The sequence below is a fragment of the Myiozetetes cayanensis genome, unplaced genomic scaffold (assembly GCF_022539395.1).
Source record: "Myiozetetes cayanensis isolate MyiCay16 unplaced genomic scaffold, myiCay2020 scf7, whole genome shotgun sequence".
Classification (NCBI taxonomy): domain Eukaryota; kingdom Metazoa; phylum Chordata; class Aves; order Passeriformes; family Tyrannidae; genus Myiozetetes; species Myiozetetes cayanensis.
The window spans coordinates 9,910,777-9,938,475 of NW_026087964.1; the positions used below are offsets into that span (position 1 = coordinate 9,910,777).

The 27,699-nt window shown below is 41.2% G+C and overlaps 2 protein-coding genes across 2 annotated transcripts in view; one reads left to right on the forward strand and one right to left on the reverse strand.

Moving 5' to 3' along the window:
* STX18 (syntaxin 18) overlaps positions 1 to 5,045 on the forward strand; it is a 64,092-nt gene extending 59,047 nt beyond the window's left edge. Inside the window, exons 9-11 of the mRNA XM_050338593.1 lie at positions 300 to 369; positions 949 to 1,029; positions 2,273 to 5,045. Coding sequence (XP_050194550.1) covers positions 300 to 369; positions 949 to 1,029; positions 2,273 to 2,368 — 247 coding nt within the window. The 3' untranslated portion in view covers positions 2,369 to 5,045. The remainder of the gene's footprint in view (positions 1 to 299; positions 370 to 948; positions 1,030 to 2,272) is intronic.
* NSG1 (neuronal vesicle trafficking associated 1) lies at positions 3,982 to 26,724 on the reverse strand. Its single transcript, XM_050338595.1, has 5 exons — positions 26,421 to 26,724; positions 25,812 to 25,962; positions 21,929 to 22,045; positions 10,549 to 10,659; positions 3,982 to 5,390 (listed from the first exon to the last, which is right to left on the reverse strand). Exons 2-5 carry the CDS (start codon positions 25,938 to 25,940, stop codon positions 5,190 to 5,192), a joined length of 558 nt encoding a protein of 185 aa, XP_050194552.1. The 5' UTR covers positions 25,941 to 25,962; positions 26,421 to 26,724; the 3' UTR covers positions 3,982 to 5,189.
* Positions 26,725 to 27,699: the final 975 nt, after the last annotated feature.

A 27,699-nucleotide genomic window follows, 5' to 3' on the forward strand; every position in this document is an offset into this window, starting at 1 on the left:
GGTATGTTAAAATCAAGTGCTTAGGGCTCAACATGATGTTATATGAGATGGAAGAAGGGAGACAGATGAACCCTGGCAGTGAAGGCAGCTTGCTGAGCGCTGCTGGGTAATGCCTTTTCCAGGGCTCCTCTATGGGCTGGTTGTTTTCCAACCAGGAACATCCGAGCCCTGATCACAGGCTAGTGCTGCCCCACTGAAGGCTGACAGTGGCCACTTACTGGACTGGAGAGTCTCAATCTGCAACAGCAAGACATGTTTTCACTTAGTTTTTTAATGGAGTATTTCTCTTCTTTGCCAAGACAAATTGAAGGAAAAGTGGTGGAAATCTCCAGACTACAAGAGATATTCACTGAGAAAGTCTTGCAACAGGTTAGTGTATTTTAATACTGCGGCAGCAAGTACAGCTTGAAGATTTTCTTGGGGATACTTTGGTCTTGCTTGCATGCAATGTGTAAACGTAAGATCAGTGAGTCTTTGGAGCAAATGTGAAGGAAAAGATTTGTGTTTTTCAAATTCAAAATCAAGATATTCACTGTTGTTACTTATTAGCGCATACTGGGAATGGAAAATACAACATATGTGCTAGGATGATTCCTCTGCCTCAGAACTGGTGTTCTGTTAAATGTGTTCTTTAATAACATCCTTTCTGGAAATTGTGCCACCTCTTCCAAAAGAGCTGGGAAATATCAGACAGGTTAAATTTGATTCTGGATAAGTGAGAGACTTCCTACTGATCTTGGTGGTCTCCATTCAGCCTCATAACAATCACAGATAAAGAAGTTACAACTTAATTGTAATTACTCTATGCCTTTGCATCAATGAAACAAAGATGTTAGTAATAGCAGATTTGATTTTATTTTTGAGTTCTGCCTGTTCCCCAAGTGCTTGGAAGTGTTATTTTTCCTAACATTCATTACTGTTTCTCAATTTTATTTCTTTTTTAAACAGGAAACTGATATTGACAATATCCATCAATTAGTTGTGGGTGCAACAGAGAATATCAAAGAAGGCAACGAAGACATAAGAGAGGTAAAGTCTTGAAGTTGTGTTTTAAACTGACTTGTTTCTCTTATCTGTTTTTCCCAAGTGTTGCTTTAAACAGCTCATGAGAGCTCACCCATAGGGACTGGTGCAGTGGGTGCTGGGTTGTCAGGACATGGGTTTGGGAAAACTGTACAGGTTAGCTGAGGTTCTCATTAGTTCTCACCATGATCTGAATAGCTCACAGGTCTGCAGAAATCTGCTTGGCCTCATCAGTTTTTTAAACATGAAGGTCACCTGGCTTGCATTTAAGCACCTGTGAAGTTGGTTTAAAAAAAAGGTGGGGAGGGACCAGAAATTGCAGACTACAATAAAATACAGTGCTGAAATCGTTGAAACTAGAGTTAAACTTCTCACATGTTCCTAGTAAACAAATCACTTCTGTTATCTTACTAATTAGAAGGAAAAGATGCTTTCTTTCAGTAACTGAGATTTCAATAAAAACAGAACTGAGCCTTTTACTCAATAGCCTAATTTAGGAACTCTTTCTTCTCCCTCCTGAGAGCATATGGAAAAGGTATCAAAAGGATGTTAATTACTGTTCTGCTCTCCTGAAAAGTGCATTAAATGTGGCAAGAACTGGAATTATTTTTCTTCATTTTTCATGTTTTTAAGTAGAACTAAGTTTCCTAAACCACACTGAGAAACAGCAGCAAAAGCTGCTAAATACAAAACTTTGTCATTCACAATAATGTTTGTACCATGTAAAAAAAAAATCTTCCATCTGTAAATCTGAAACATGAGAGCGAAAACCAAGTCCCCTGGTACATGCTGGTCTCAATTTTGGGAAGAAGAATCCTAGAAAAATTTGTTTTAAATCAGATGTTTAGTAGCAAGATGAAGGCCTTATTACTTCTAATCATGGAATTTCACTTTTGGGACTTGACACTAATCAAGAAGCATGTACTTTTTTATGTAGTTCTTAATGTTTTGAGTTCAGTTGTATGGGATCTTGGTTTTTTGTTTTGTTTGGGGTTTTTTTGTTGTTTTGTTTTGGGGTGTTTTTTTTGTTTTTTAAATGTCCAATTTGAAAATTTTCAGTGTGACTTCACTGATAAAATCTAAAGAGGTACAGCCTACCTGGCCTATATTTACCTGAAATTAAGGGCCAATTATGTTACTTCTCACGTGGGAGGGAAGGGTGATGCCGCTAACAGGCATCCTGGGTTGCCATTGTTGAAATACTGTGTGTTTACTGGTGATGGTAACAGGGATAACCTTTTCCTCACAGGCCATCAAAAACAATGCTGGATTTAGAGTATGGATCCTATTCTTCCTTGTGATGTGTTCATTTTCCTTGCTTTTCCTGGACTGGTATGATAATTAATTAAACATACTATTGTCTATGTGCTTTGTTTTTAAAATGTCTTTTTTTTCAAGGGAGTTGGGTATATTGCATACCTACATATTTTATGCATTTTTCATACCTCTATGATGGAAATATTTTCTAATAAGTGTGTGCATATATCCATTAGTGCAGAGGGAACTGATAGCATTCACTTTAAATCCCTTTGTCAAATATAAAACCACACTTAATCCTTTAGAGGACACTCTTTAAAAGGGCTGGGAAGAAAGCTACAAGCTGGAGCAGAGCTAATGGAAAAAAATAAGAATACTGGTTTTGTCACAGCCACCCATCTGTGATGTTGAAAGTCCAGCTCCCATCATAGAGCAAGAGAAAAGTGTTACTGTGCAAAAGTATCTACACTCTCAGGTGTTTATTTACCACTTCAGTACAGAGTGATCACTTTGCACATCTATGACTTCTAATCCTTTGAAACTACTTGACTGAGAAATCAGCTTGATTTAATAGTAGCAATGATGATAAGGAGTCAAAGAGCTTTACTTCTAAGTGAAAAGAGGAAATACAGCACAGACAGATTGTGTAGAGAAACAGATGTTCTGGGATGCTGGAACAAAGCCAAAGGATAGACAATATTAAAGTCAAAGTACTAAAACTGGGAGCAGTTTGTTAACTAAGAAAAAAATACCTCAAAACCAGCTGTAGATAAGAATCAATAAACTCCTTCCTATTAAATCAGAGGAAAAATAATTTTGACTTCAAGAAGCATAAGCAATCTGCTTGTTCTAGATTGTAAGGCTTACTAATTTTTATTGTTTATTGTTACGAGGAGAAAAAGAAGTTGTTTCTCATCAGTATTTACTTGTGCATTAAAATTTTTATTGTCCTAAATTTAAGGGGAAGAGATGTATCATGAATCATTTCTATGTAGGACAGTCTTAGGGAACAGATCTCTCCATCCTGTAAAATACGTTGGGATGAAATGTGTGTGTTTTCATATCTCTTCTGAAATGTATATTTCTATACATTATATGCAACAAGCAGCATCATTCTTATTCTTTAGTCTGCACAGAGTAAAAATGTCAAAAGTTACATGTGAATGAATTACATTCAATAAAGCAGGTGCCTGTTAAAAACTGCAAACATGGTATGTGTTGAAGATCTTAACATAAGCTTTATATTTTTAAATGCAAAGAAAAAAACTGGCACATAATTTATTGCTTTTGATGCATTCTGCATACCATGATGACTTAATATATTAACAGCTTTTACAGCTGCACATTTCATTATCAAGCCTCGAGCACTGAGTCATAATGGTTATTTTTACTGTATTGGAATGAAAGGCTTTGATAAAGCAATTCTGCTGGAGAGAAACAGAAGTAGAGCTAACCATGTTTTTTCTATTACTGATCTTGAGAAACAGCCCATACTGATGTTTCCCTTTCAATTTTTTAATAGACTCTACCAAAAATAAAAGGAACTTTTGACATGTCCACTACCCCTTGTCCCATTCAAGTAACATGAACAAAAAGGTGATTTGCTTGCCTAGATGCTTCACACACTTATTTTGTATGTTAAATTAATAATATGTTCTTTGTAATGTATATTTAAGATTTATAATAAAAATGAAAACATGATTTCACACAAAGAATAGGTAAGTTTGTAATTACAATGGAACTTTAACGTGCATCCACAATACTATGTTCTTCTACGTCTTTTCCCCTCCCAAGCCATACACAAACAGTTCTACTCTTCACTCGGTTTCACATGTAGCTTTAAAACAGCCAGTTGTGGTATCTAATATGCTAGTTTCATTTGTGATGCTCTGTGTTTTAAAAAGTATCAAACTGCAAACCATACATAAACAGAAAGCTCTTTCTAATTAATAAAAAGGGAAAAAATGTGAATGTAATACAAGAGAAAATTTAGACATATTACTCCCTCAGTTGTATCCAACAAATGACATAGTAGACTACATGTACTCTTAAAGTACGATCAAAAGATCATCAAAAGATGTCACTTCTCATTAGAACATCCTGAACTGTATAGTTTTTACACTATCCTCAACACCCACCACTAAAACTGTCTGTGTTTTTCCATAATGTCTATCTAGTTTGTGTTTCAGTGCACATCCTTACCAAGATGCTAAAGCCACAGTGGAAATGCAGTTAAATCCTGTTGACAGCAATAAGAAAACATTGAGCATGCCTTGTTGCAGAGAACTTCATTATCACTTACAAATAAACAACAGTAAAGGAAACGTAAGGAAAAATGCGACCTGACAGTTTCTTTTTCCATACAAGTCATTACATTACGTCCCCGACATCAGTGCTGACTATCGTTCTTGCTTGAGCCCAAACTAAATATTACTTACAGCTTTCAGCTAAATGAGAGATCACTCTAGTTATGGCTGGGGTGTTTCAGTTTGCAAAATGACAAAGAATTAAAAAATGTAATAAATTAAGTATCTGTTCAGACAACAGAACACATCGTTTATCTAAGGTCCAAGCCCTGGAAATCCAGTGATGAAAGCTATCAGTATCCAATAAACTGCAAGAACATATCTAACATTGGACTTTTTTTTTTTTTTAACATTGAAAATGGTGTCAAAGCTCTACAGCAATGCTGATATGCACCTGGGGTTATGCCCATGAATGTTCTGCAGCAAGTTTTTGTTTTGGTTTTTTTTTTTTTTTTTTTTTGCAAAGCAGTATCAGCAAACAGAAGCAATTGCACCATAAACATGAGTAACCTCTAAATTATCCATAATTATATTCAATGAAAAGTTCCTTGAAGTCCCTTAGTTACCTTCAAATTACATATTTTTAATAATTCGCTTATCACACTAAGCTGATTTCTCAGCAGCTTCAGTCTCCTGTTCAGACAGTTTCTCTTCTGACAGTACTGTCATCCACGGGGACACGGAGCGCGTGATGGTTTGTTTGGCCAGGTTGTAGTGGTTTATGACTGTGTAAAATTTCCCTCGAGCGCTGGAATCTTGTTCAGAGTAGTAGTTTTCCAACCCAGCTGGAATGCACTGATTATTCTGAAAAGAAAATCCATCTCTTAGATTACAGATACAGCCCCACACACACCATCAGCAGATTAGGGGTTTTTTTCTCCTTTTCTTTTTAGTCTAAGCCAACAGTCACGTTTTGTGAGTCAAGATGCAATATACAGCAATTAACTACAGTGTTGTCCTACTGTGTTCAGAATGTTCTTCCCTGCACTTCTTAAACTATTCATGCATTTGCCAGGAAGACCAATCTGGGTTTATATGCCAGAATAATTAATGTAACATGCTTGCCTAAAATTATTTTTTTAAGTTTTCACTCTCTAGTTCCAGCCATATTTTGCTGTTTTTTCCTGCCCACTTAGTTCCAACTGTTTGGTTTACAACTACAGCTGTCGGTATCCTACCATTAGATTAACTTCAGGCAATTTGCTATTATGTTTGCAGTCCAAGGGATGGAAATTAATACAGATATATTGGTGCCAATGTATGAACAGTTTTACAGCCCAGTAACTAAGACATACAGGAAAACACTGTGGGTGGCCAAGCGTATGCACAAGTGTGTACACACATACAAAATACTTCACTCTTCATCAGAAAGATGTAGCCAACAGCACACTTAAAAAGTTCTCTGTAACTGTGGGACTGCATTATTTCATTTCCCAGAGTGCAGGAGCATTACATAGAACCTCCTAGATGCTTAGAGCTTTGGAGAGTGAAATAGGTGATTTAGAGGGTTAAATACTAAGTGGGATCCCAATTTTGCTGTCATCTTCAAACCCAAAGTGAGTGTGCCTGGGCCGTGCATTTGTCACAGGTCTTATCTTGCAACTGTTCCAGTGATGGTGGAGTAAGAGCCTGCAGAGAAGCTGGCTGCACTGAAGGAAAAAATGACTTGGACATATACTGTGACCCCTAGGTTTTGCCCCAGAAGGTCATGGGGTCTCTCTGCAGGTCCTCTTTCCACTCCAGCCAGTCCAGGCAGTCTTGCTTGATAACTCAGCATGTTGGGACAGTCACGTGAGCAAGTGAATTGACTCAGGAAAATAAGTTTAACCATCTCTACTCTGGCTGTTTTAAACAGAAATAGGCTGTTCAGTCTCCCTGCTTCCAGCACCAGAGCACTAAAACTTTTAGTATTATGGCACAGCAAGTTTGAACTCCTAATTTTCACCTACAGCTCAGCAAACAAACTTTTATACTGGAAATTTCTTAGCACAAAAATTCCATGGGTTTTAGGACCAGATGCTACCTCAACTGTGTCCACATTTACTTCTGAGTTCACTTTTGTCCTTGTCCACAAAAAAAAAAAAAAAAGAAGAGAAGTGGCATAAATAAGCGCCAGTAACAACAGTTTCAATTGATTAAAATCATACAGCACAAAATGGAGGAAGATCCAGCAGACAGTCTTGGCTTAATACAAATTTTGCATCCTAAAAATGTTAGTGTGAAAGAAAAGGCATCAAAAGGTAGGAAAGGAAAAAGGGAGACCTGCCAAAACAACAGGCCCATGGGTAGTCTTATGAACCTGCCTGCCCCTGGGGAATTCAATCACATGGCACATTTGATGTCTCAAAGAAGCCTCGCTGTACTAACAGCCCTCCCACAGACACAACACCTCACCGGCTCGAACCTGCAGGTGTGACAGAAGCCTTGGAAGTGTGTCAGACTTGTGACAGTGCCCAAAGTTACCACATCTGCCCAGGTTCCCTTTATTTGTTATTTTTTATCAAGGCAGCAGCTGGGGCAAATCTTCCCTCTCAGTTTTGTTGAAGTAGCACAACAAAGCAGAAGGGATTTAACCCCAGCTGAGCAGCACCTGTGCCTACTCAGCACTGTTTAAATCAGCAGAGGTTTTCAGCTGCAAGACTGGGATCTAGATTTATAAAAACATAATCCAGGAATGTGGAATAGAGCTACTTGATACACTTGTTCAATTACATCAATGTGCCATTTTCTGGAAGTATTATCCATGCTTTATCTGGGATAACTGACACTACTGCTGATGTGATAAATGGCTAAGAAGTACACAGACATATTTGTAGTGATTATTTCACCCAGTCATGGGATGTAGTCACAATTCTAAATATTTAGAATGGGGGAAGGAATACAATCCACTGAGCTAATGAAATCTGCAAAGGAAATTCAAGCAAATATAATTATTAGAACTGAAGACAAGTCAAAATTGACAGTCTTAAAAATGCCACAGAATCCTTCATTGCCTTTAGAAGCAGTTTGCTTTGTAACACGCAAAAATGACTCAGTAATGGTTTTTGGTATGTGTGTTGGTTGTTTGTTTTTGGTTTGTTTTTTGTTTTTTTTTTATAGTCACAAAAACGCACAACATCTGACAGAAGAGCCTAAAGAAACACACAGTAGTTTCCATCTTGACTGCATTTTTGCTCATAGGATTTTGTTCTTCTAGAAAAGATGGGAAAACCTTCCCTTTTACTCATTGCCCCTTGTGTTCTGCCCAGGGACAGCCCCATTGCTTAGTTCCCAATCACGGCAAGCCATGCAGCACCCAGTGACTGAGCTATGGGAACTGCTGCCAACTGTTATCCTGGCACTTGCCTAAGACTTTCAGCTATGCAGAACATTTCTCTCCATCCTTTTTGTTTTCATGGTTCCCAGGTAAGAGAAGTAAGAAAGCCACGAGGAGAAAGTGGGATGTTCCACAGTGAGTTGCCAGTCTCTTCTTTGTTTTACAGCCCTTCAATTTTGGAAATTAGTTACGGGCTATGGCCTTTGATGCCAGAGAAAACCCTGGATGCCAGCCTATATCTGGTTGAATTAAGATGACTCCTTTTGTTCCTTTGACATGAAGACCCCAGTGGTATTCACTTATAAATAGTACCTTTTGTCACGTTAACTTTGCTGGGTCAGTAATTCCCAATTACACAGATGATGGTGTGGTCTCCAGTTCCCTGAAATGACTTTGTGGTACCGTCCACAAGTCTGACAGAACGCAGGTGCTTTGGCAAAAAAAGCTGAAGGGTAACAGATATGGTACAGAGCATAATGAAGTCCTGGAGAAATTCTTCCAGGATGTAAGTGCACTCAGGTTCCGAGTCTCCCCAACAGGCTGTGGCCAGTGCTCAGAGGAGTGATCTCCACAGCAGCAGTACTAGGGCTGTCAGCTTAAGCAAGCACAGAATTAAGGCTGGAGCAAGTTCAAGACTGCTGTACAAAGGAAGATGAGCACCTTTTTAAACACACCTTCAAACCCTGGAGGCGTAGGACAGCAGAAATGTTTGGAACTGCTCCATGTATGAGAGCATCAAAGCAGAGAAGAGCGAGTCTGACTCAGCTGCAGTAGCTCAGCCTTTATGCAGAGATTCCTACAGCACCAGGTTTCCTGAAGCAGGGACACCTTTGCCCTTAACCAGGAAATCATATCAGCATCTCAAACGTGGGGACATCCAGGCCAGAAAATATTGTTGAGTCCACCTAAGCATGAAGCCAATCCACTGAGACATTGCTCACAAGGTGACAGACTTCACATCTCCTAGGACATGTGTGCCAAGCTATACCATATCATGGACTCTCCCCAAAACACATGCACAAGCAAACAAATAAAAATTCATCTCAACACTTGTAGTTTCAGGCCTTGTGTCATTTGCCAGTGTGTTTATCCTGTAAAACTCTTTTAGAGTTACATTACCAAAGATGCCGTGTCTCCTGGCATTATGTGATCAAGCAGCTCTAAACAGCCTCCAGAAAACCACCAGGAGAGTAACCATAACACATTGTGCATGTGCTGCACCTTAAAAACAGAGCACAAGCTATGGGGCATTCTGCCTAACTTCTGTCCCAACACAGGACGCTAAGGAAAGAAACACAACCGGACTCAGTGCAACTAAAATGTAGCTAAGAAACTGTTCTTCCCTTAAATATGTGTGACACTAGCAAGAAAAGCCAAAAGAAGCCAGAAGGCTGCAACTCAAAAGGAGAGGACAGCACGGTGCGAAAGGAAGCAGAAGCAGGAGACTGTTGCTAGACCTACATAGGAGCAGGCTGTTCCTGTCAAGTCAGGATCACATCGAGACAAATTTGGTAGGAACATAAACTCCATATTCCAAATTCCTCAATACCAAGAGAAAGCTTAGGGGGGAAAAAATGGCTATTGTCCCACAAGACATGAGCACAGAAGGGTTTCTGTGCTTGTCTAAGACAACACAAAAAAACAATAGCAGAACCAAAAGCTGGATCTCCTGAGTTACAGCCAAGTGTTCTAACCACAGTATCTTTTGCTGGGAAAGTAGCAACCAACTGAATGCTTGAAGCTAAATGAATCCAGCAGGGCATCACTGATTAGAATTCGGCGACTAGATTCTTGTAAGATATTTATGTGCCTGCAGTGACAGATAGAAATCCTGAATTGTCAAGAAGTTCTTTTTTGAAGTTCATAAAGGGTATCCATTTGATTCATTATGTGACTAAATATTATGAAAAAATTAGAGGGAAGACTGCCATCATCACTGCTACTTTTCTTATCTAATTACAGCCAAGTTCAACCCTGCTAAATTTACAACTAAGAAATCAATGTTACTTTTCTGACTTTCAGCCCAGGTCATAGCTGAGGAGCCAGCACTACCATCTCACATAAATGAAGTCAGCCCAGCCTCCCTTTTGGTTAGAACCCGTATTTTTTTCCAATAAATGTGTTTTCCCTTTTTTGGCATCACTTTTGGCCTGTGGCAGTAGGGCTCAGAGGTCACTGTTCTAGAACAAGAAGTTCTTCTTACAAAAATAACCCTCATGTAACTTTACTACTCTTAATGAGAACATCACTCTGTTTCTCTGACACATATTCCAGAATTTTTTTACTCCGGGTTTTATCATTCTCTTATGTTCTAAGACACAGTATTTTGGAAGATCATTCAACATTAAACCATACGACCCATAAATGAGGGCTTTGTCTGGACAACTGCAGATGAAGTCTGAAGGACACCAGTGTTTGGACTTTTGCTATATTTTCAATGTTTAAAGCATTAGCAAAATAAAATATTAAAACTGTGCAACAGTGCAACCTCAATTAATAAGGAAGAAACATAGCAGGAAGCACACTAACCTGTGAGAAGAATCACAAAATTCTGTGCACTACAGCATGACTTAATCAAGGTTATGCATAGAACAACACGGAATATTACATACTCTCCTGTGTTTCTAGAACGGGTATGCAATTTACCTTGAAAACAAATCCTTCCGGACAGGTGTGATCATACTTGTAAACCTTGTAGACTACCAGAAATACAACACACGTTAAGAACGCAAGGGCAAAAAGGACCAGCACAGTTACCTGTAAAGAAAAATAAAACATGCTTATGTTAGCAATGCACTGCTTGTTATACTGCTGCTTGTTACTGCAGGCAGCAGAAGCCAGCTATGAATGCACTTCACAGTAAAATCAAGCAAAGGATAAAACCAGCTGCTTAATTATTGAGGGAGAACAGGGAAGCAGCACATAAGTGCTTTTACCTTCCCCTTCTGAGAGAAGAAGGCAGATCATCTGGTCAGTGACCCACTGTGTCTGTACTGCAAGGCTTTTTTAGGCTGTGTTTCTGTTCAGGGCACACGTGAGGCCAGAAGGACACAACAAGGTAGCTTGGGTCTGCTGTTTTTTCAGTATTTGGATGATGTAAGCATAAGTCTAGTTTATGTCAGCTGATAGACATGTTTGTCTTCTCCCTGTGCCTGTCCAAGAATGGAGTCAGGTGACAGTAAGTTAGCACAGGTGTCACACAGATAATACAAAGGTGACTCTTTCAGGGCTTGGAGAAAGTGATGTCTGCTGTCTCTTGGTAGGGCCAGCATTTGTTGTGCCTGCTCTGAACGTATGGATAGTTACACCAGTAGTCTGCATGCTTGGTTGCTCAGTGCTCCTTAATTTGTAAGTTGAAACAGTACTACTTCATCACACAGAGGTTGTACAGGAATAGTTCACTGCCAGATCTGTAAGGGAACACCCCATGTTCAACACTGGGCAAGCCTGGAGGAGCTCTGTTGAACCTCTTTCCTCAGTGCTCACAGAGAAGCCATTACAGACTCCCTTACATGGCACTGGCTTTTCACATATCCTTCAGTACCTCTCTGGTCCTGAATTTGGGATGGAGAAAAATCCAAGACACACTTAAAATCTGAACAACTCAGTGTCGGTATCAACTGTGAGCAGCTGAAGACTGGCAGCCTTTTAGGTGTGACAGGAGAGAGAACTACCTTTAGAATTACATCACCCATTGGCAAACGAAAGAACAAAATTTTGGCCTACTAGTTACACTGCAAAGCTCTCTAAATCAGACCTATTTTTGTGGAAAGTGTGAGCTGAGCAAATAGCATTCATTACCTGGGACAGTATCCCTGATGTGTGGTATTATTCTAAAACAACTATTCATAGACAAACTAGTACCTCAAGGAGATTACACAGTAAGAGTGGTTAAGGTTAATTTCCTTTTTGGCAAGTTGGAAAGTAAGCCAGCATGTGCTACAGCATAAGAAACAATAATAAACAGAAACAAATAAGATTATGATTAATTTCTTCAACCAAAGTATAAAATTATCTAAATTTTAAAGTTAGTTTCATAAACCAGCTATATACACCTCCTAAAAAAAGAATTTAGGCATGTTAGGGTACAATTAATTGAAACAAGAATAATCTGAAATTTGAGAAAGCAACAACAACAAAAAAATGTCGCTTTGCCTTTTGGTACAAACAAGTCCCCTTACAATAAATCCCTGAACTAACAGACTTTGCAACACCACAAACTGTGTGTGCCAGTGAGATTAGGACACTGCAGGACTGCGATGAACTTTAGGGACTTCTCATGCTGTGGAAGCAAACTTCATCATGGGCAGACAACAGTGAGTGCTAAATTTCCTGGCTGAAACAAGGCTGGGGATTATCGTGTGTTGCTGAAACCAAGGATTTTGTGAGGATTTTTGATAGACAGAAAATAAGCAAAAAAAGGAAGGCTGGAGTGGAGGCAAAGAGAACTGCAGATCAAAAAGTAATTTATCAGAGGAAATGTAGGTATTAATGTAACAATGCTGTTCGAAATGAGACATGGAATGAAGGACATTTTTGGTTAATAGCAACAGATTCAGTTTCTCAACAGTCACTGGATTAAAAAAGAAAATTAATTCAATCATAATCAGCCTCTGAAACCTTCACATTGACATGAATTTTCGTATCTAATTAGTCTTTCTTTATTACTCATTTGCAAACACAAAAGTTAACATGGATAGATCACCCTGTCTTGCCAACCTCATGTTTTCTGCTTATATGTCTCATGTCTCAGAATATCCTGCATGAATCCAAGAGATAAAGTACATTTTCACTTTCCTTTCTGGTTATTCTCTGTTTAATAACAAACACCACACACATGCCCCCATTTCTGGCCCAGCTCAGCCCTTCTGATAGGTTTATAATCAGGCCTCTCCCTTTATTCTTCTATGGTTGTGTTCTTCCAGTGCTTCCTCAGCTATCCCACCCACACATATCCTAGTACAAGTGCATGTACACGTACCCTTCGCACTCTGGCTTGGTCCAAGCCTTGCATTCCACCCTCCAGGGCTTTCCCCTCCCCACACCTGTAATGAGCCTTATTCTCTGTTCCCTCCCTCCAAATTTACCTTGCACTCCAGGCTCTAGAAAAATTGACCCTTCTCCCCTAAGCCTGCAATTCCCACTTGGGGCTCCTTGTCCCACCTCCTTAATGCCCTGCTGGTACCCCGTACCTGTACACAGGTGCCCTGGGTCCTCCTGCCCCATGGGCCTCACCATGCCTGGGCCCCACTGCAGGTCCACAGCCTGCTCTGCCTGCAGGGACGTGAGCCCAAGGCCTTCCCCTGCTGAGCTCCAGCAGCCGCTGGGCAGCATGGGAAGAGGAGGAACCAGAGAACAGGGAGCGCTCCTCACCCAGCCCAGCAGATATACAATACACACAGGGCCCAGTCCAAGCTGCAGGTTTGGGTCATTCACTTCCCTCTGACTCCCAAGCGCATGTTACAATGTTCAGAATGCTCTGACAGTGGCTGCTCTTTCCCTTAGAGAAGAAAGGGAAAAGAGAGATTAGAGAGCTGGGATAGAAAAGCTAAAAGCCAGATAGGATGATTGCTGAGGCTTCCCATGCCCCACAAGACATACTCCATGCAGCCTTCAACAAAGGCTACTCTCTTTAGGAGCACAGGCCTGTGACATGGGACACGGACATCAAGCAGAACAATTGCTATGGCACAGATCAATTCAGTTCACATTTGTCTCTGCCACAGATAGGAGCAAACAGTTTTAAAATGTTTTGAAAAATATTCTCAAACCTTAAAGCATTTTAACCCTATTTCCTGGTCATTCTACTAGCAGGCAGTAGTAGAATTATAACAGTATTTCCCAGTTCTAACTATTCTGACATACAGATGAGGTTTCAGGAATGTACCAAGACAACATGGTATTTTATATCTGAGGATAAGTATTAGACAAAAGAAAAAGACTGTATTTCCACAATCACTGCAATATCACTCTGTTCAAAGCTCCAAAATTGTTCTGGAAAGTGACTGTGTTTTCTGAAAGAGGACAAAAGCCCAGTGCTGTGTGGATTGCTGGAGCCTGGCAAGTTGCTCTGACCGACATGGAGCTGTGATTTCTCACTGCTCGTACAAGTTCTTCCATTGCCACCCAGTAAGCCACTGGAAAGAGCTCTCAGGGCTCCTGGTTCAAAATTCTCTCTCACTTACTGTATTTCCTAATGTTACTAATTTTGGTATTAACATGTAAATTTTTACTCTCATTATCTTTAATGATTTGCAATCACACTCCATTTGCAAGTCCCTAATCAAGTAAGCTCTTGTCTCCTTCCTATTAGGAGAGAATCTCCCTTCTCTTACTATCCTTCAGGATAAGAGTAACTTCTATTTAAGGACAGTCACAGATGCAAACGACAGAGATGGAATCCAGTGATGGATTTCTTTCCAAGGTGATCGCAATCCCCTGTTAATCTGATCTACTTCTCCCTTATAAGCTGACAATCCTCTTTCTTCTAATAGCCATTTTTCTTCACTCTCGTAACAACCCACACTGATGGTCCACAGTTGTCAGATCCCCATGTCAGCTTCTCTCCCCAGCCAGTAACAGTGTAGCCCAACCTCTCTGCTTCACCTTTTGAGCCCTCTCCTACTGGATGCCTTTCAGAAATAAAAGCCTGGAAAGAGAGAAGGCAACAAGCTGCTCTTAGACCACAACCAACACCAAAGCTGCCATTTTACTGCTTGCTTCCACAGTAACTCTGCACACCTGCTGTAACCTAAGTTATTCTTGTCTTCCTACCGACACACTGACAGCAACTTGCCCTCTTCCTCTGTTCCAGGCAGGAGCAGATGCAATACATGCACAAGCACCACTCCCATTCTTGAATCTCTTCTCTCTTTGTGGTAGCCAGCTGGCAGTGCAGGACCATACGCACTGGGAGCAGAAGTCTTGTGAATTACTATGAGCATTCACTGCCATGCACATCCTGCAGAACTCCAAGGTGACTGTCACACTGCAAGAGTGATGGGCTTTTAAAATACTTTTCATGAAATAACTACAAGGTAGGACAAACAACCATGTCTTTTAACTAGGAATTCTAAGTGTGGCTTTGCTTTCATCTTGATTGTGACATTTAAAGTTAGTTTTAAGGGGATCAGGCAGCAAAACCAAGTGAACAGAGAAGATGACAAGATGTATGTGGCAGATTTCTGAATAGATTGAAAGTGAAGAGCAGAAGAAGGACAACGTCTAGCCAGAAGCCATTACAGTAATCGAAATGAGAGATGACTAATGAATGAACTAAGCATACCCACAGCAAAAAAACCTGTCTTCAGACTCTGTAAGTGGGTAGCTAAACAAATGAGATTCACCATATCTGACAACTACACTAACATGTAAGCAGGTTATAAGGCCTTTACCATAAGATCTGCTAGGTCTTCCCCATTAGTCCATCCTACTTTGCCTCAGCTGTGCAACACTGCAAGCTGTATTTTCTCTGCCTGGCTACTGCAGTCTCCTTCTTCCTTACTCCACTACTGTTTACTGGACTCCCTTTTTAATCAAGCTGCAATATTATAGCAAATTCATCAATTGCACCAACAGTGCTTGCTTCTCTTCATACCCTTTCCTGGTTCCTGTCCCTTTCTGAACAAATTACCAGTCATGTTTCAAGGCATGCACGAGTCTACTCCTTTTGCTCCTCTCAGCTCCATCCATTTTGCCTGTATCCCACTGTCCCACTAAAGCCTGGGTACCATCCGTTTCTCCTCTGCCTTCACCTTTCTAATGCCTCCTCCTCTTGCCTGAAATACTTCCATTAACCCACTCACACTGTGCTGCTTTGCACCACGCCTTCCTTCATGTTTTTCCTTCCATCAGCACACAAACCCACGTAGAAGTATTCCCTTTATTACAAGAGGTGTGGAACTAAAGTGGAACTAACAAGATATGCAGTAATTTTCACTGCTCCATCACTGCACTTGGTCACATCTCATCTCTGCTCTACATCTATGCATTATCTATTTCAACTCAGCCTCCTGGGAAAACAACTTTCATTTCTGATCTGTCTGTAAAATGTGAGGTACAGATTTGGTGCCAGCACCGAACAAGCAGAGTGAAGACATACAGACATAGAGCACCTTTCATATGAAGTGATTTACAACCAATTTATGCTTTGCTCACCAGCTAAATGCAAAGACCTCAGGGGTGAAATACAGCAACTCTGTACAACCACTTAGGACAGGAAATTAGGACTATTGCTATTGAATTTAAACTACAAGAGAATTTTAGGCAGACAGACTGTAATTACAATAGATTGTGTCTGGCTACATCCCACAGACAAAAATTCGTAAAACACTGCATTGACTTCCCTGCAAATGGCTGTGACCTCCATTTCACCTCTCTCCACTGAAATCCTGTGTCTCCAGCTGCACAATGCCCTCTACCAGCACACTGGAGAACGCCAAAATCAGCTCTCCACTTATCACTGCTTTTCAAAAATTATGTCCTTGTTTGCTACTACTTCAGCCTGCCTCTGAAAGTTTACATGGAAAATGTGTCTGAAACAATTCAAGGATTAAGAAACTTCAATTTGCAGGAAATGGCAACATAAAAGAAAAAAAAGAACCTTTACCTCTATACACGCAACAATTGACTTGTATTCATTTACAGAGCAATGTAAATTACACAGAACAACTTGGTACAATGTCTCATACTTGCTGTGGGAATATATACACATATACAAGACAATCAGGTGCCTTGTTTCAAGAAGAGTATTTCCAACATCACATGTCAACGTTTAGCTATTTGACTGGTATCCATCTATTGAACTCAACTTCTTCACCAGAACATTCCCATCAAATCTTTGTGCTCAAAGAGTTTGACAGTTTTGGGGCAGCCTGTATAGAAAAAGCAGGAGAACTCAAAAGACTGTCCCTCCCAAACAGATGACACAGAGAAGGAGAGAACTGTCTTGGATGCTTACCTGGAGATGACTGGGAGTAGCAGCAAGAAAGGCAGATAGATTCATGAGGACAGTAACAGAAGAGAAGATAAAAAGAAGCTACAGAATCAGCACTTATTAACAGCAACTGTGCAAGGCAACAGGAGCAGTCTGCAAGGGAGTTGATTAATGAAACCTGAGGGACATACTGTTAGACAAAAACAAGTTAACAAGGCAGTGGCCTTGAGTTCCTAGCACTGTGGCTTAACTCAGCTGTTCATGACAATGTTCCATCATCTTCCATCACATGGCACCCTATATTAGTTTCTTAACTAGAGAGATCTGAGGAAGCAGTTCAAGAAACCCTGTGGCACAAAGATAAGAATCTTATTACCTTCACATACAAACCCAGAATATATTACTGAGGCCAGGATAAAGGCTGCTTAAGGTTACCACAGAAGAGGAAAGGCTATTTAAGTGCTCTATCTAGAGAGATCCAAAACATCTTTGTCAATGTCACTGGTTCTCTTCCAATAAAAGTATTTCAAATAGAGACAACAGCAGAGGACACCTGACTAATAACAGAAAAGCTGCTGTTAGGCATCCACTTTACTTAAATCTTCCAGCTCTGACTGTAAAAATTCCTTTCAGCTAAAAATTTAGCAGGAGGATTGTCAATACCATATCAGAGAATATCAAATATGAAGAGGAAAAAAAAAAAGGAAGTGACAGTTGCCATGCAGTGCCTTTACATCAATTCTTTTAAAATAGTAGTTACATTGAAAAAAGAACCTCCTTTATTTTTCTTATTTTAAACAATAAAGGAAAAATTCAAAGCCTGCCAAATGCTTATACTTATGAACAACTTTAATCCTGTGAGCAGTTCTACTAAAGAAACAGAACTACTCCTGACAGTAAGTACCTGTCACTCTTCCAGCCAAAGTGACAGACATACAACGTACTTAAGGAAGCGATATCCTGTACAGGAGACATCTCATGCACCTAATTGACTTTTAATGTGGGAGTAAAGAGCTGCTCAACACACAAAGTAATCACAGAGCAACAAAGAGAGAACTATCTTCCCTCTCTTTGATTATTTTTGCAGCAATACTAATTGGTGGCATTACTAAGAAGAGGTACAAAAGTCTTGAGGCAGAAATATGCTTGAAGGGTGCCCCTTTAAAGATAGGAAAAAAAACTCAATAGTTAGATACACGTTGCCTACATTTTTGCAGTCTTAAAATGACCGGGTAAAACTGCGAGAACTGATCTTGAAAGAAGTCTGAATTCCTCTTCCATAACTTCATGCAGACATTTCAACAACCACTTGTTACTTGATAGTACCTGGCTTGCACCATATGGTCTTACCACAGAAATAAGCTTCAGGCTTTGGCTCTGCAGTTAGATGTATGTAGAGATGTCAAGGATAAAGTCTGAAGAACTGAACTGCCTTTCAATAGAACCAAAAGGCTGAAGGCATACTACAGCTTGGGTTTATTTAAGGGCTTGAAGTTTATTGGGAAACATAAGTGTTTGCTTTCAAAATACCTCTGAATGTTCTTTATTGAGATTTTCCCAAAGACGGAAAAAAAATGTCATGCATTGCTAAAACAGACATTTTTTTAAATTGGTGTGTTTGTGCATAACTGTCAACTGTAGCCCAATTCAATGGGTGCCAGAACAGACATCCCACTACAAAATCCAAACTGGAGGTTGTAAAAACACTGCTCTGTCAATGGGGGAAGCAAAGGTTTGGCCTTGGGTAACTCACACCATCAATTTTCTTCTGTCATAGCTTCTTCCTGTGTCCTGATTCACAAGGGTCCTTTGCAATGACATTTCCAGCCTTGCTGTGTTACTCTGTACGGCAGACAATTTACAGGAGAGAAAAATCTGCCTCGTTCAAAGTTGTTTTCCAGTTGCGAAGAACCAGCTCCCCACATTATACTACACTGTTCAAAGAACAAAAGCAAGACTTCTATGTCTCAATGGCAGATAATCTTCAGTGAAAAAATCACATCTTTCTTAGTCTGGTTAGTGCCATAAAACTAAATTAAGACAACAGGGTTCCCATAATCAGGAAATCTTCACATTCTTCTGAGGTATTCTGATTTGAATTCAGAATGTGGCTTGATAGAAAAAATTATACTTGCAGTTTTCTTTGTAAACATTCTCAGCTCTGTTGTAATAACTGTGGTAATGTGGATTGAATGCAGAAAATACATTTTATAATTGATTATTCACCCAGGTGCTAAAACACCATCTACATGACATATGCACAGGCTGGAGTTGCTTCATTTGTTATAATGTATAACTTCTCAAGAAGAACAGCTTTAGGTGATTTGCACTGCTGAATCCTAAAACTGCAATCTGCTTTGTCCTTATTTAAGAAGTACATCCTAGAATACACATGTAAATTATTTGTAAATATGACTGACTGACTTGCTTTATTTTTAGCACAACACTTGGGCTGTGTCTTGTGGGCAGGCTTGTGCATCGATGATGTACAATACTGAAGTCATTAAAACAGCATCTGAAACTTTTTTCATGAACATGAGCCAAAGTCAATATCTCACTAGTTAAATAATGCATTTCATAATTATAGCAAATATTTAATTTTCAGACAAATATCTTTTTGCTCTTGGAATCAACAGCAGCAGTTGACATGATGGTTCACAATTAATAAGGACCCAGGAGAAAACCTCACACAATCAGTACTTTTCATCTACATATTTATGAAATGTCATCAATTATTCATCTAATATTTACTACTGGGAGTGGTGAATATGACAGTCATCCCTGCTGGAGAACCAGTCAGTTCTCTTTAAAATGTTTCAAGCAGCATAATTCAATTCTAAAACTGTTATATGGAGATTAAGGGACGTTTTTAGGACCTGAATGTTCTGCATGAACATTGTTTTCAATTAACTGAACCACAATTTTCCTAACTGATCAACCCCCACACTCTTCTTCAGAAGCCTAGACTTACAGCCACAGTGTGAATCACCCTGCAATTCCCAAGAGATACCAAATCTTACTGAAACCTCTCTCTGATGCAGTAGTTACCTAGCAGCAAAACCTAGCAACCCCATAGTATGAGATTAATCCCAGAGCGATCATCATAAAGTAATATCTAAAGGATATTTTACTTAAGTATGCCATCCAAAAGTATATAAAAATGCAATGCAAAGATGCTCAGGCTTCTAACTGTTCAGCTGTATGTATTAGAAAAGACTACCCAACAGCATGACAAGCTTTTTTACGTATTTGTTGTTCATTTAGGTCTCATTTGCTCAGCTCTCCCAACAAAGGCAGAAAAAAACCAGATCTACATAGGGATGTGCAAACTACTTAGATGTGACTAAGATATCTTAATTTAATGTTCCAGCAATTAAATCCCTTAGTCCCTACAGCTAAAGCATAAGTGCAAAATTCATCGGGTATAGGTTCTGCTCAGCTGCTTGGAACCAAAGTCCCAGCAGGGTACTCAAACTTTCTCCCTTTTCTCTTCTACAACACAGTAAGCATTTTCCAGTCACCTTAGTGTGACCAGGACACACACAAAGGCAGGCAGACATAAGTTCCCCGTGTTCTGAGCTGTCTATTTGCATTTTCCCAACCTTCGCCTGACAGAAAGGGGATTACTCTCAAGGACTGAGTGGCACTATGGTGCCAGGAGGACAAAGAGAGGATGTTAGTCAGAATGTTGCATTTTCCCTGAGGGATAGGACATCCTTGCCCCAAATCAGGGAACAGGAAAAACTGGAACTAAGTTTCTTACCTGCTTAGTAAAACCCTACCATACTCCACATAATTTCTTCTTAGCTAATCAGGGTGGTTCCCCATATAGCTTACTGGGAACCTACATGCTTCACTGTGTGGCTGAAGACTCCTCCAGGTAACTGGCACTTAAAACATTTGTCATGGCAACACTCTGCAAAGTTCCTTCCCAAATATATTCTGATCCCTCCTTGAGCCTTCACTTGGTTTGTTTAGCATGCTCTGATTCCACTGAGAGCTGTACATACACTTCTGAAGGTCAGCTTGGGCTTGGGCAGCTTTTGGAACCACTGCTCAGGCACAACAAAACCAGAATCTCTGGTGTGCCCTAAAATCTCCTATCATGCAGAGTTCAGAAGCATGAAATATAAAGAGAATCCACATCTCTACTGAAGCTCTGTATTTCTCCCTCAAATTAAATGTTAGGCTTTCCAAATATATTTGTACTTGTGCAGTGAAGAGTGTGGTTGCCTACTGTTAAAAAATGCTTTGGCATCCTTGGGTAAGATGCCAATTAAAAGCACTGAGAAGCTGCAGTCTTCCTTTGTTAAAAGAAAAAGTAGGGAAGCAGGAGTTGAAATGCCAACTTTCCTGCTTTGCTTTGCTTTACTTACACAGAGCAAGAAAACCTATCCTCCAGTGAGAAGGGGGAAAGGTAATTCAATCCTTGCTCTCAAACCAGTTAAGCTCTCAGGTTTCCTATGGGACTACTGAAGGGAGTAATAGGGGTGTGGACACTGCAGAGTAAATCTGAGTCAGATTCTTGATGAACTACCATCTGACAGTAAGAGTCGTCACTACGCTTTACGATTAAATTGGACCAGGAAAACTGATAGCAAAGAGCTCTGGTACATATCCCTGAGCTGCCAAGTCATACACTTAACTATAAAAAATACATAATGGACTATGACAGTGCTTTTAAGAGAATGGTTTGGCCACAGTGATAAATAAGAAGCCAACAAGAAAATAAATGTTCTTGTGGTTCTTGCCCTTCAATACAAACAGGAGTTTTATCCATGCCACGAGCACTACCTGTGTGCAGCCCACAGACACCCTGGCCAGCCATGTTCTGAAACCCACACGCTGACAGAAACACCTTCTGAACTCATCTGCCAGTGAGGGATTACAAGCAATAATGCTTCAAGATTTGATTTTGCTTCTCATTGTTAAATACTCAACTATTATAACACTGAATTTATTTTTCTCATGTCCAGCTAAAACCACAATAGGCACTCTGTTAGAGCCAGTTCTGACTACAATCAGCAACTAATTTTAAGCACTTCTGTGAACACAACTGAGTTATTAACATCTTCAGACAGCACTGCTTACCTTAAATCTTTCCGAAACCCCTTCAGTGATGCTGATTGTGAATTCAGCTATTTTAGGAGTACGGAACTTTCCCTTCTTGCGATCAGGTTCATATTCTGTTTTTGTTTTGACCACAACCTTTAAGAAAAAATAAAAAAACTGTCAGCTGAAACTAGCCACAGAAACCTTAATTATTCTTTAACTCTTCTTTAACCTGCTTACAAGCACATCTAGCAAAATATTCCTTCCCTCCCCCCCATCCCCCACTTTGTGTAATTCTTTGAAAGCTGTAAATTATTGTATATTTTTCTGGCATATCAATCATTAAGAAAGTTATCTCTCAAAGTGATCTTGATGGACCTACAGGAAGACTTGTTACACAACAGTTTCACAAACTTTCAATTTTTTCATCTGTGGTAATACTGTGCTCCTGTACTAGGCAAGCATAGGTCAAATCCAAATCATGGTCCTTCTCACTTCATGTAGTCTGAAAACAGTCACCTCCACTTGCTTCAGGAAATCCCACTGATGGGATTTCAAACTGGAGACCAACAGGAGAAGATTACTGAAGAGGACCCACAGAAATCCTACAAGATGCCATGTACTTTGACGGCAGAATCTTGAGTTTAAAGAAAGTGAAATGACCCATCTAGTTGCTATCCACTAAGTGACAGACTATGGTCTTTGGCACTCTTATTTTTAACTTCTAATTTCTGATTTATCAGCTGCAAGCAGCAAGTTGCACATATATGCTTGTGTTAATGAGATTTCTTCAAACACCCAAGGCTCTTCAACTTTAGTTTATTCCTTGCTATGAACTACTGCCCCAAGCTGCACCATTTAGCACCTTACCTGTATTCCCAAAATATTCACTACGTCAGCCTAATCTTTACTATTCTCCTAGGCATTCTAATTGTACAACATTTTCACATACGTAACCCATTTACCTCATTTTTGTCTTCTGCATTTTTCAGGATCTTTTTCTAACTATCATGCTTGAGATAGGGTGCAGTTCATCACACTGACAGTGCCATTATGATTTTTTCAATTTTCTCTGTTTTTCCAAGGAATAAATACCTACTCTTTTAGATTTTTAGAATCAAATTCTATCTTTGGCACAGCCCGTGGTATTAATAGCAAATATGTTATCACAGAATCATAGAATGGCCTGGGTTGGAAGAGACCTTAAAGATGATCTAATTCCAAGGGCAGGGACACTTTCCACTAGACCAGGTTGCTCAGAGCTCCCTCTAGCCTGGCCTTGAACACCTCCAGGGATGGGGCATCCAGAGCTTCTCTGGGCAACCTGTTCCAGAGCTGCACCACCCTGAAAGTAAGGAACTTCTTCCTAATATCTAAAATAAACCTACATTCAGCTTGAAGCCATTCCCCCTTCTCCTGTCACTATATGCCCTTGTAAATAGTCTCTTTCCATCTCTCCAAAATTAAGATTATGACACTCACAGGTAGCCAGGCATTGAAATTAAAAGCTTTGGGTTCCCCTCTTCTCACTTCCTTGAATGGTACCTAGAATGTATAACTGTGCTAGACTCAGTACCATAAAGCTTATTAGACACTTCAACAGCATTACACATATTTGTGCAGGACAGAGGTTTCGAAACTTCTTTACCTATTTTCAGCTCTCAGTAGTAAGGCAGTAGTTATTACCTATTTTAACTTTGTAACTGCCCAACAGCAGCATGAAAGTAACTGCCTGAAGAGTTCTGAAATGCTTTTTAGCATTTTACTTACATTCCTCCCCCCTTTATGTTGCGTAATCTCAGGCAACTCAAATCACATTCAGCTGACACTGAATGTACAGTTCTAACTGCTTGGTTATGTAATGTCTTCTTTTGTTTAACATATCTGAATATGAATTTAAATTACTTCACCCCTTTAATTTAGAAACTGTCAAAATCATCAAATCCTTAGCGCTGTAGTCACTACTTTTCAAGGAGTTATGCTTCACTGCCATACTGGAGCCTTGTAAGTGAATAATAAGCATAGATATATGAAGTATGTACTCCTATTCATTATACATGAGTGTCCTCATACTTAAGAATTTGATCTGTGTGTCAATCTTTCCTTAATACTGTTTCTTCTTTTCGCATCAGTTGCTCTGCTCCTGCCTTTGAGTCTGTAGCAACCAGTAAAGAAACACTGACATGACATGACTAACCACTTACAGAAGGAAACCAGCAGGACCAATACATTCATGACTTTAATTTTTCCCCTCTATGTCTGCAAAAGGAAAAAAAAGCTAATACACAATTAGACAGTGGAGAGTAGAAGAACCAGTCAAATATTCCTTTATTTCAGCTTTTAGCCTAGCTGGACATTTGCTTTTGTTCAAGGCAAATACCATAAAGGTGGGAGGAGTTCTGCCCCATTCTAGTAGGAGCCGTAGGGCCGGCACAGAACCTCCTGAACTTACTGCAGAGGCTCTGCTCAGGTTAAACCTATTACCATACAGATCCCTACTTCAGACTTCTGCTTAGCAGTGCAGGAACATAACAAAATCCTTTAGACACTGGTCCTTGGTAATCGGTTATATCCAGTCACCAGTTGGCAGGCGTATCAGACACAGTAAGACTTAACTTGTTTTAAAGCCTTAGGGTACAATTTTGTCCTCAGTTACAAGATTTACACCCATGTAACTGAGGGCGTAAAATGGACCCTTAGGCTCTCCAACAGCTGTTATGGCTTATGGCATTTATGCCTGCCAACTGGTCACCACACACAACACAGAATGGTGTTGATAGCAGTTAAAATGGAGGTCAAAAATTTATTTGTATTGCTTACAAGCAACAGTCTACCAAGGAAAATTTTACACGCTAAAATTCTTTACCCTGAGATACCATTATCTGAATCTTTTTGAGCTTTGAGGAATGTATATGTCTGTTTTTATGTATATGTATTATATGTAATGTCTATATCACGTAAATATCAGTTTAACTAGACGTAGAATTGAGCTTGTGGAAGGCCAAAATAAAAACTGTATGAAGACCACAAAACTTTTTTTTCCAGATGCATGTGAAAAATGTGTAAGTAAGTATCCTATTAAAATAGGATATTGAAAAACCTGAAAAGGTTATCCTACTACTGTGTGCCTTACGTGGTAGTAATACTTACTGTATTCTTTATTGTGGACAATAAACATATTTACAGGCTATCACATCACCTTCTTAAAGCTTTAAAATTAAATCCTTAATAATCAAGCCATATAATATGGAATGCAGGAAGCACACTTATCTTCCAACCTGTAAGCACTCACTGAACTGTCCCCTTGCAACTATAGAGGATCTGAATCACCTATTTGGAGGTTTCTGAACCAAATAAATTGCCATGGAGAAAACTCAATGGCCTATTCTCATTATTTCAGCTTGTCTAGGGTTAGCATTAGTTTCCTGCTGAAGCACAGAAGGAATATGGAAGCACTCCCTGTTGCCAATCTGCCTGTCCCCATGTTGCAGAGCAATATAAGCAGGGCTTTATCTCCCCATCAGAGAGGCATTTTCTGGACAGAGAAAATTCACACATTCACACAGAATATACAGTACCTTACAAATAATAATAAAAAAAGAAAGATGCAGAATAGGAAGGGCTACGACAATACAGCATAGAGAAGCTTGCATTTATATGTCTGTATGTTTCATACACAGCACTGAAATCTATATACGCTTACTGCTAACATTTTCCACTGTTTTTTTAATGCAAATCGCTATTACTGGATTTTCATGAGCTTAACTGTTTGGGTTTTTTTCCCCAGAGGGAACTAGCACGTTTTAAAGCACCCCAAATTTCTCACCGTTTCTAAGCTGTTCGTTACACATAACCTATTCTTTTGTTGTTTGCCTGTGCTTTGGGTGTGATTCTCCAGGGTGGAAACTAAAGCCTACTGTACCTTATCAGGAGGTGGGAACTGGAGCTGATTGACATCCAGGGGTGTGATCAGAGGGATGGTGTCAAATCCATCCTCCAAAAGGGGCTGCTTTGTGCTCTTCTCGCTGAAATTATTCCCCAGTTTCACCATTCTTCCAGGATAGAGGGATTTTCTGCTGGCACACACGAGCACACACGCACAGAAATGCAAAATATCAAAAACCAGACCTTTCCCCAGCGGGTCCGAAATACCTAATGACTAAATGACTGAAAAAAAAAAAAAAATTACGCCTTCGTCCTGTGACTCGGTTAGGCTTTGGCGTTCTGCGAAGAACGATGGCCAGAGCTTCTACTATGGAAGTTAAAAATCAATAAACAAAAAACCCCACCATCACGCACACAAAAAAGCGCCCCAAAATCCGCGGCACGTCATCCCGATGCGAGCGATGCTGCCCGCGCGGCCCGGTGCGGCATCGCCCCGCAGCCCGCGGGATGCGCAGCGCTCCGGAGCCCCATCCCCGCAGCTCCCCGCGCCCCCTCCCGTGCCGTGCCGTGTCGGAGGGCTCCCCGCTCCTTTCTCCCGGCCTCCCCTCCGCGGGGCAGGGGCAGGGGCAGCGCGGCCGGCACTCACCGCCGCGGCTCCCGGCCCTTCCTCGGGGGGCGTCGTTCGCCGCGGCCCGCGCAGCGATGGCGGAGCGGGGGGCGAGGCGGCGGCTCTCCCTCCGCGGGTGGCTCTGGGCGGCCGCAGCGCCGGGGCCGTGACGCAGCCGCCGCCTGGCTGAGGCAGCTCTGGAGCAGCAGCAGCACAAAGGGACCCCGCGGGGACGAGCGGGCGGGCGGCTCCCCCCAGCCGGCGACTGGCGCAGCGGCAGCAGGTGGAGGAGGAGGCGGCGGTGTGGGGGGGGACCGGCCGGGACGCGCCGCCCTCCGCGCCCCTCCCTCCCTCACGGAGCGGGGGGTGGTGGCTGCCCGTGCCCTGCGCCAACGGGGGTCGGCGGAGCCGCCGCCCTGCCCCGCTCGGTAGCCCCTTGTCCCCGGTGCCAGCGAGTCCTGGCCCTGGGGAGCCGCGGCAAGGGCATCGTTTGTGCCGCGGGAGGGGAAGCTGCGCTACATCAGGCGGCGACGATGGGCCCCGGCCTCGCCCTGCCCGCCGCCGGCCCCCGAGCCGGGAGGGATGGCGGGGTCTGCTCCGTCCGTCCGCCTCAGCCGGGGGCGATGCCCGGCTCTCCCTTTCCAGCCGCTCCCGCGGGGAAGGACGAGCCGGGGCTGTGAGGACGGTGAGACCCCGTCCCCGCTCCGCAGAGCTGGGGGAACGCGAGCGTCGGAGCCGGCGCCCGCGTCACTTCAGGGCAAAGGCGTATTGCGGAGCCTGGCAGAGGACATCTTACCAGCCCGGCTGGCTCGGGGCGGAAAAAAACAATGAAAGTGATTCATATTCACTGCGCTGTCTCCTCTAACCTAAGGCAAACCAGCATGCTCATCTTGTAGTCTTGCAGGTGCATTGCTTTCCAGCCAGTGGAGGGAAAAGCGCTGTGGGCGATGCAACAAGTGGCTGCGATGGTAGGCAGCTCTGAGAAAGAAGAGGCAGACAGGTGCCCAGCCTAGAGCCAGCTTTATGCTTCAAAACCAACCAACCTCTCCTCACAGATGACAGCATGAGCAGCCCTTCCGTGTGTCTTGTTCCAATTGCCCAATCCAACGTGTTTCATTTTTCTGAGGTCAATGGTCTGTAATGATAGAGGCCCAGAGCTCCTTTCTGACTGTGGCATGAAGCAAGTCATGTCTCCAACTATGGATCATCCTGTCTATCTCATTTATTTCTCCCATCAGTGTTCTGTCCCGAGTAAATAAAGTGTAAAATAAGCTTGTCTTACCTGAGTAACATTTCATAAATCATACTTGTGTGTGTT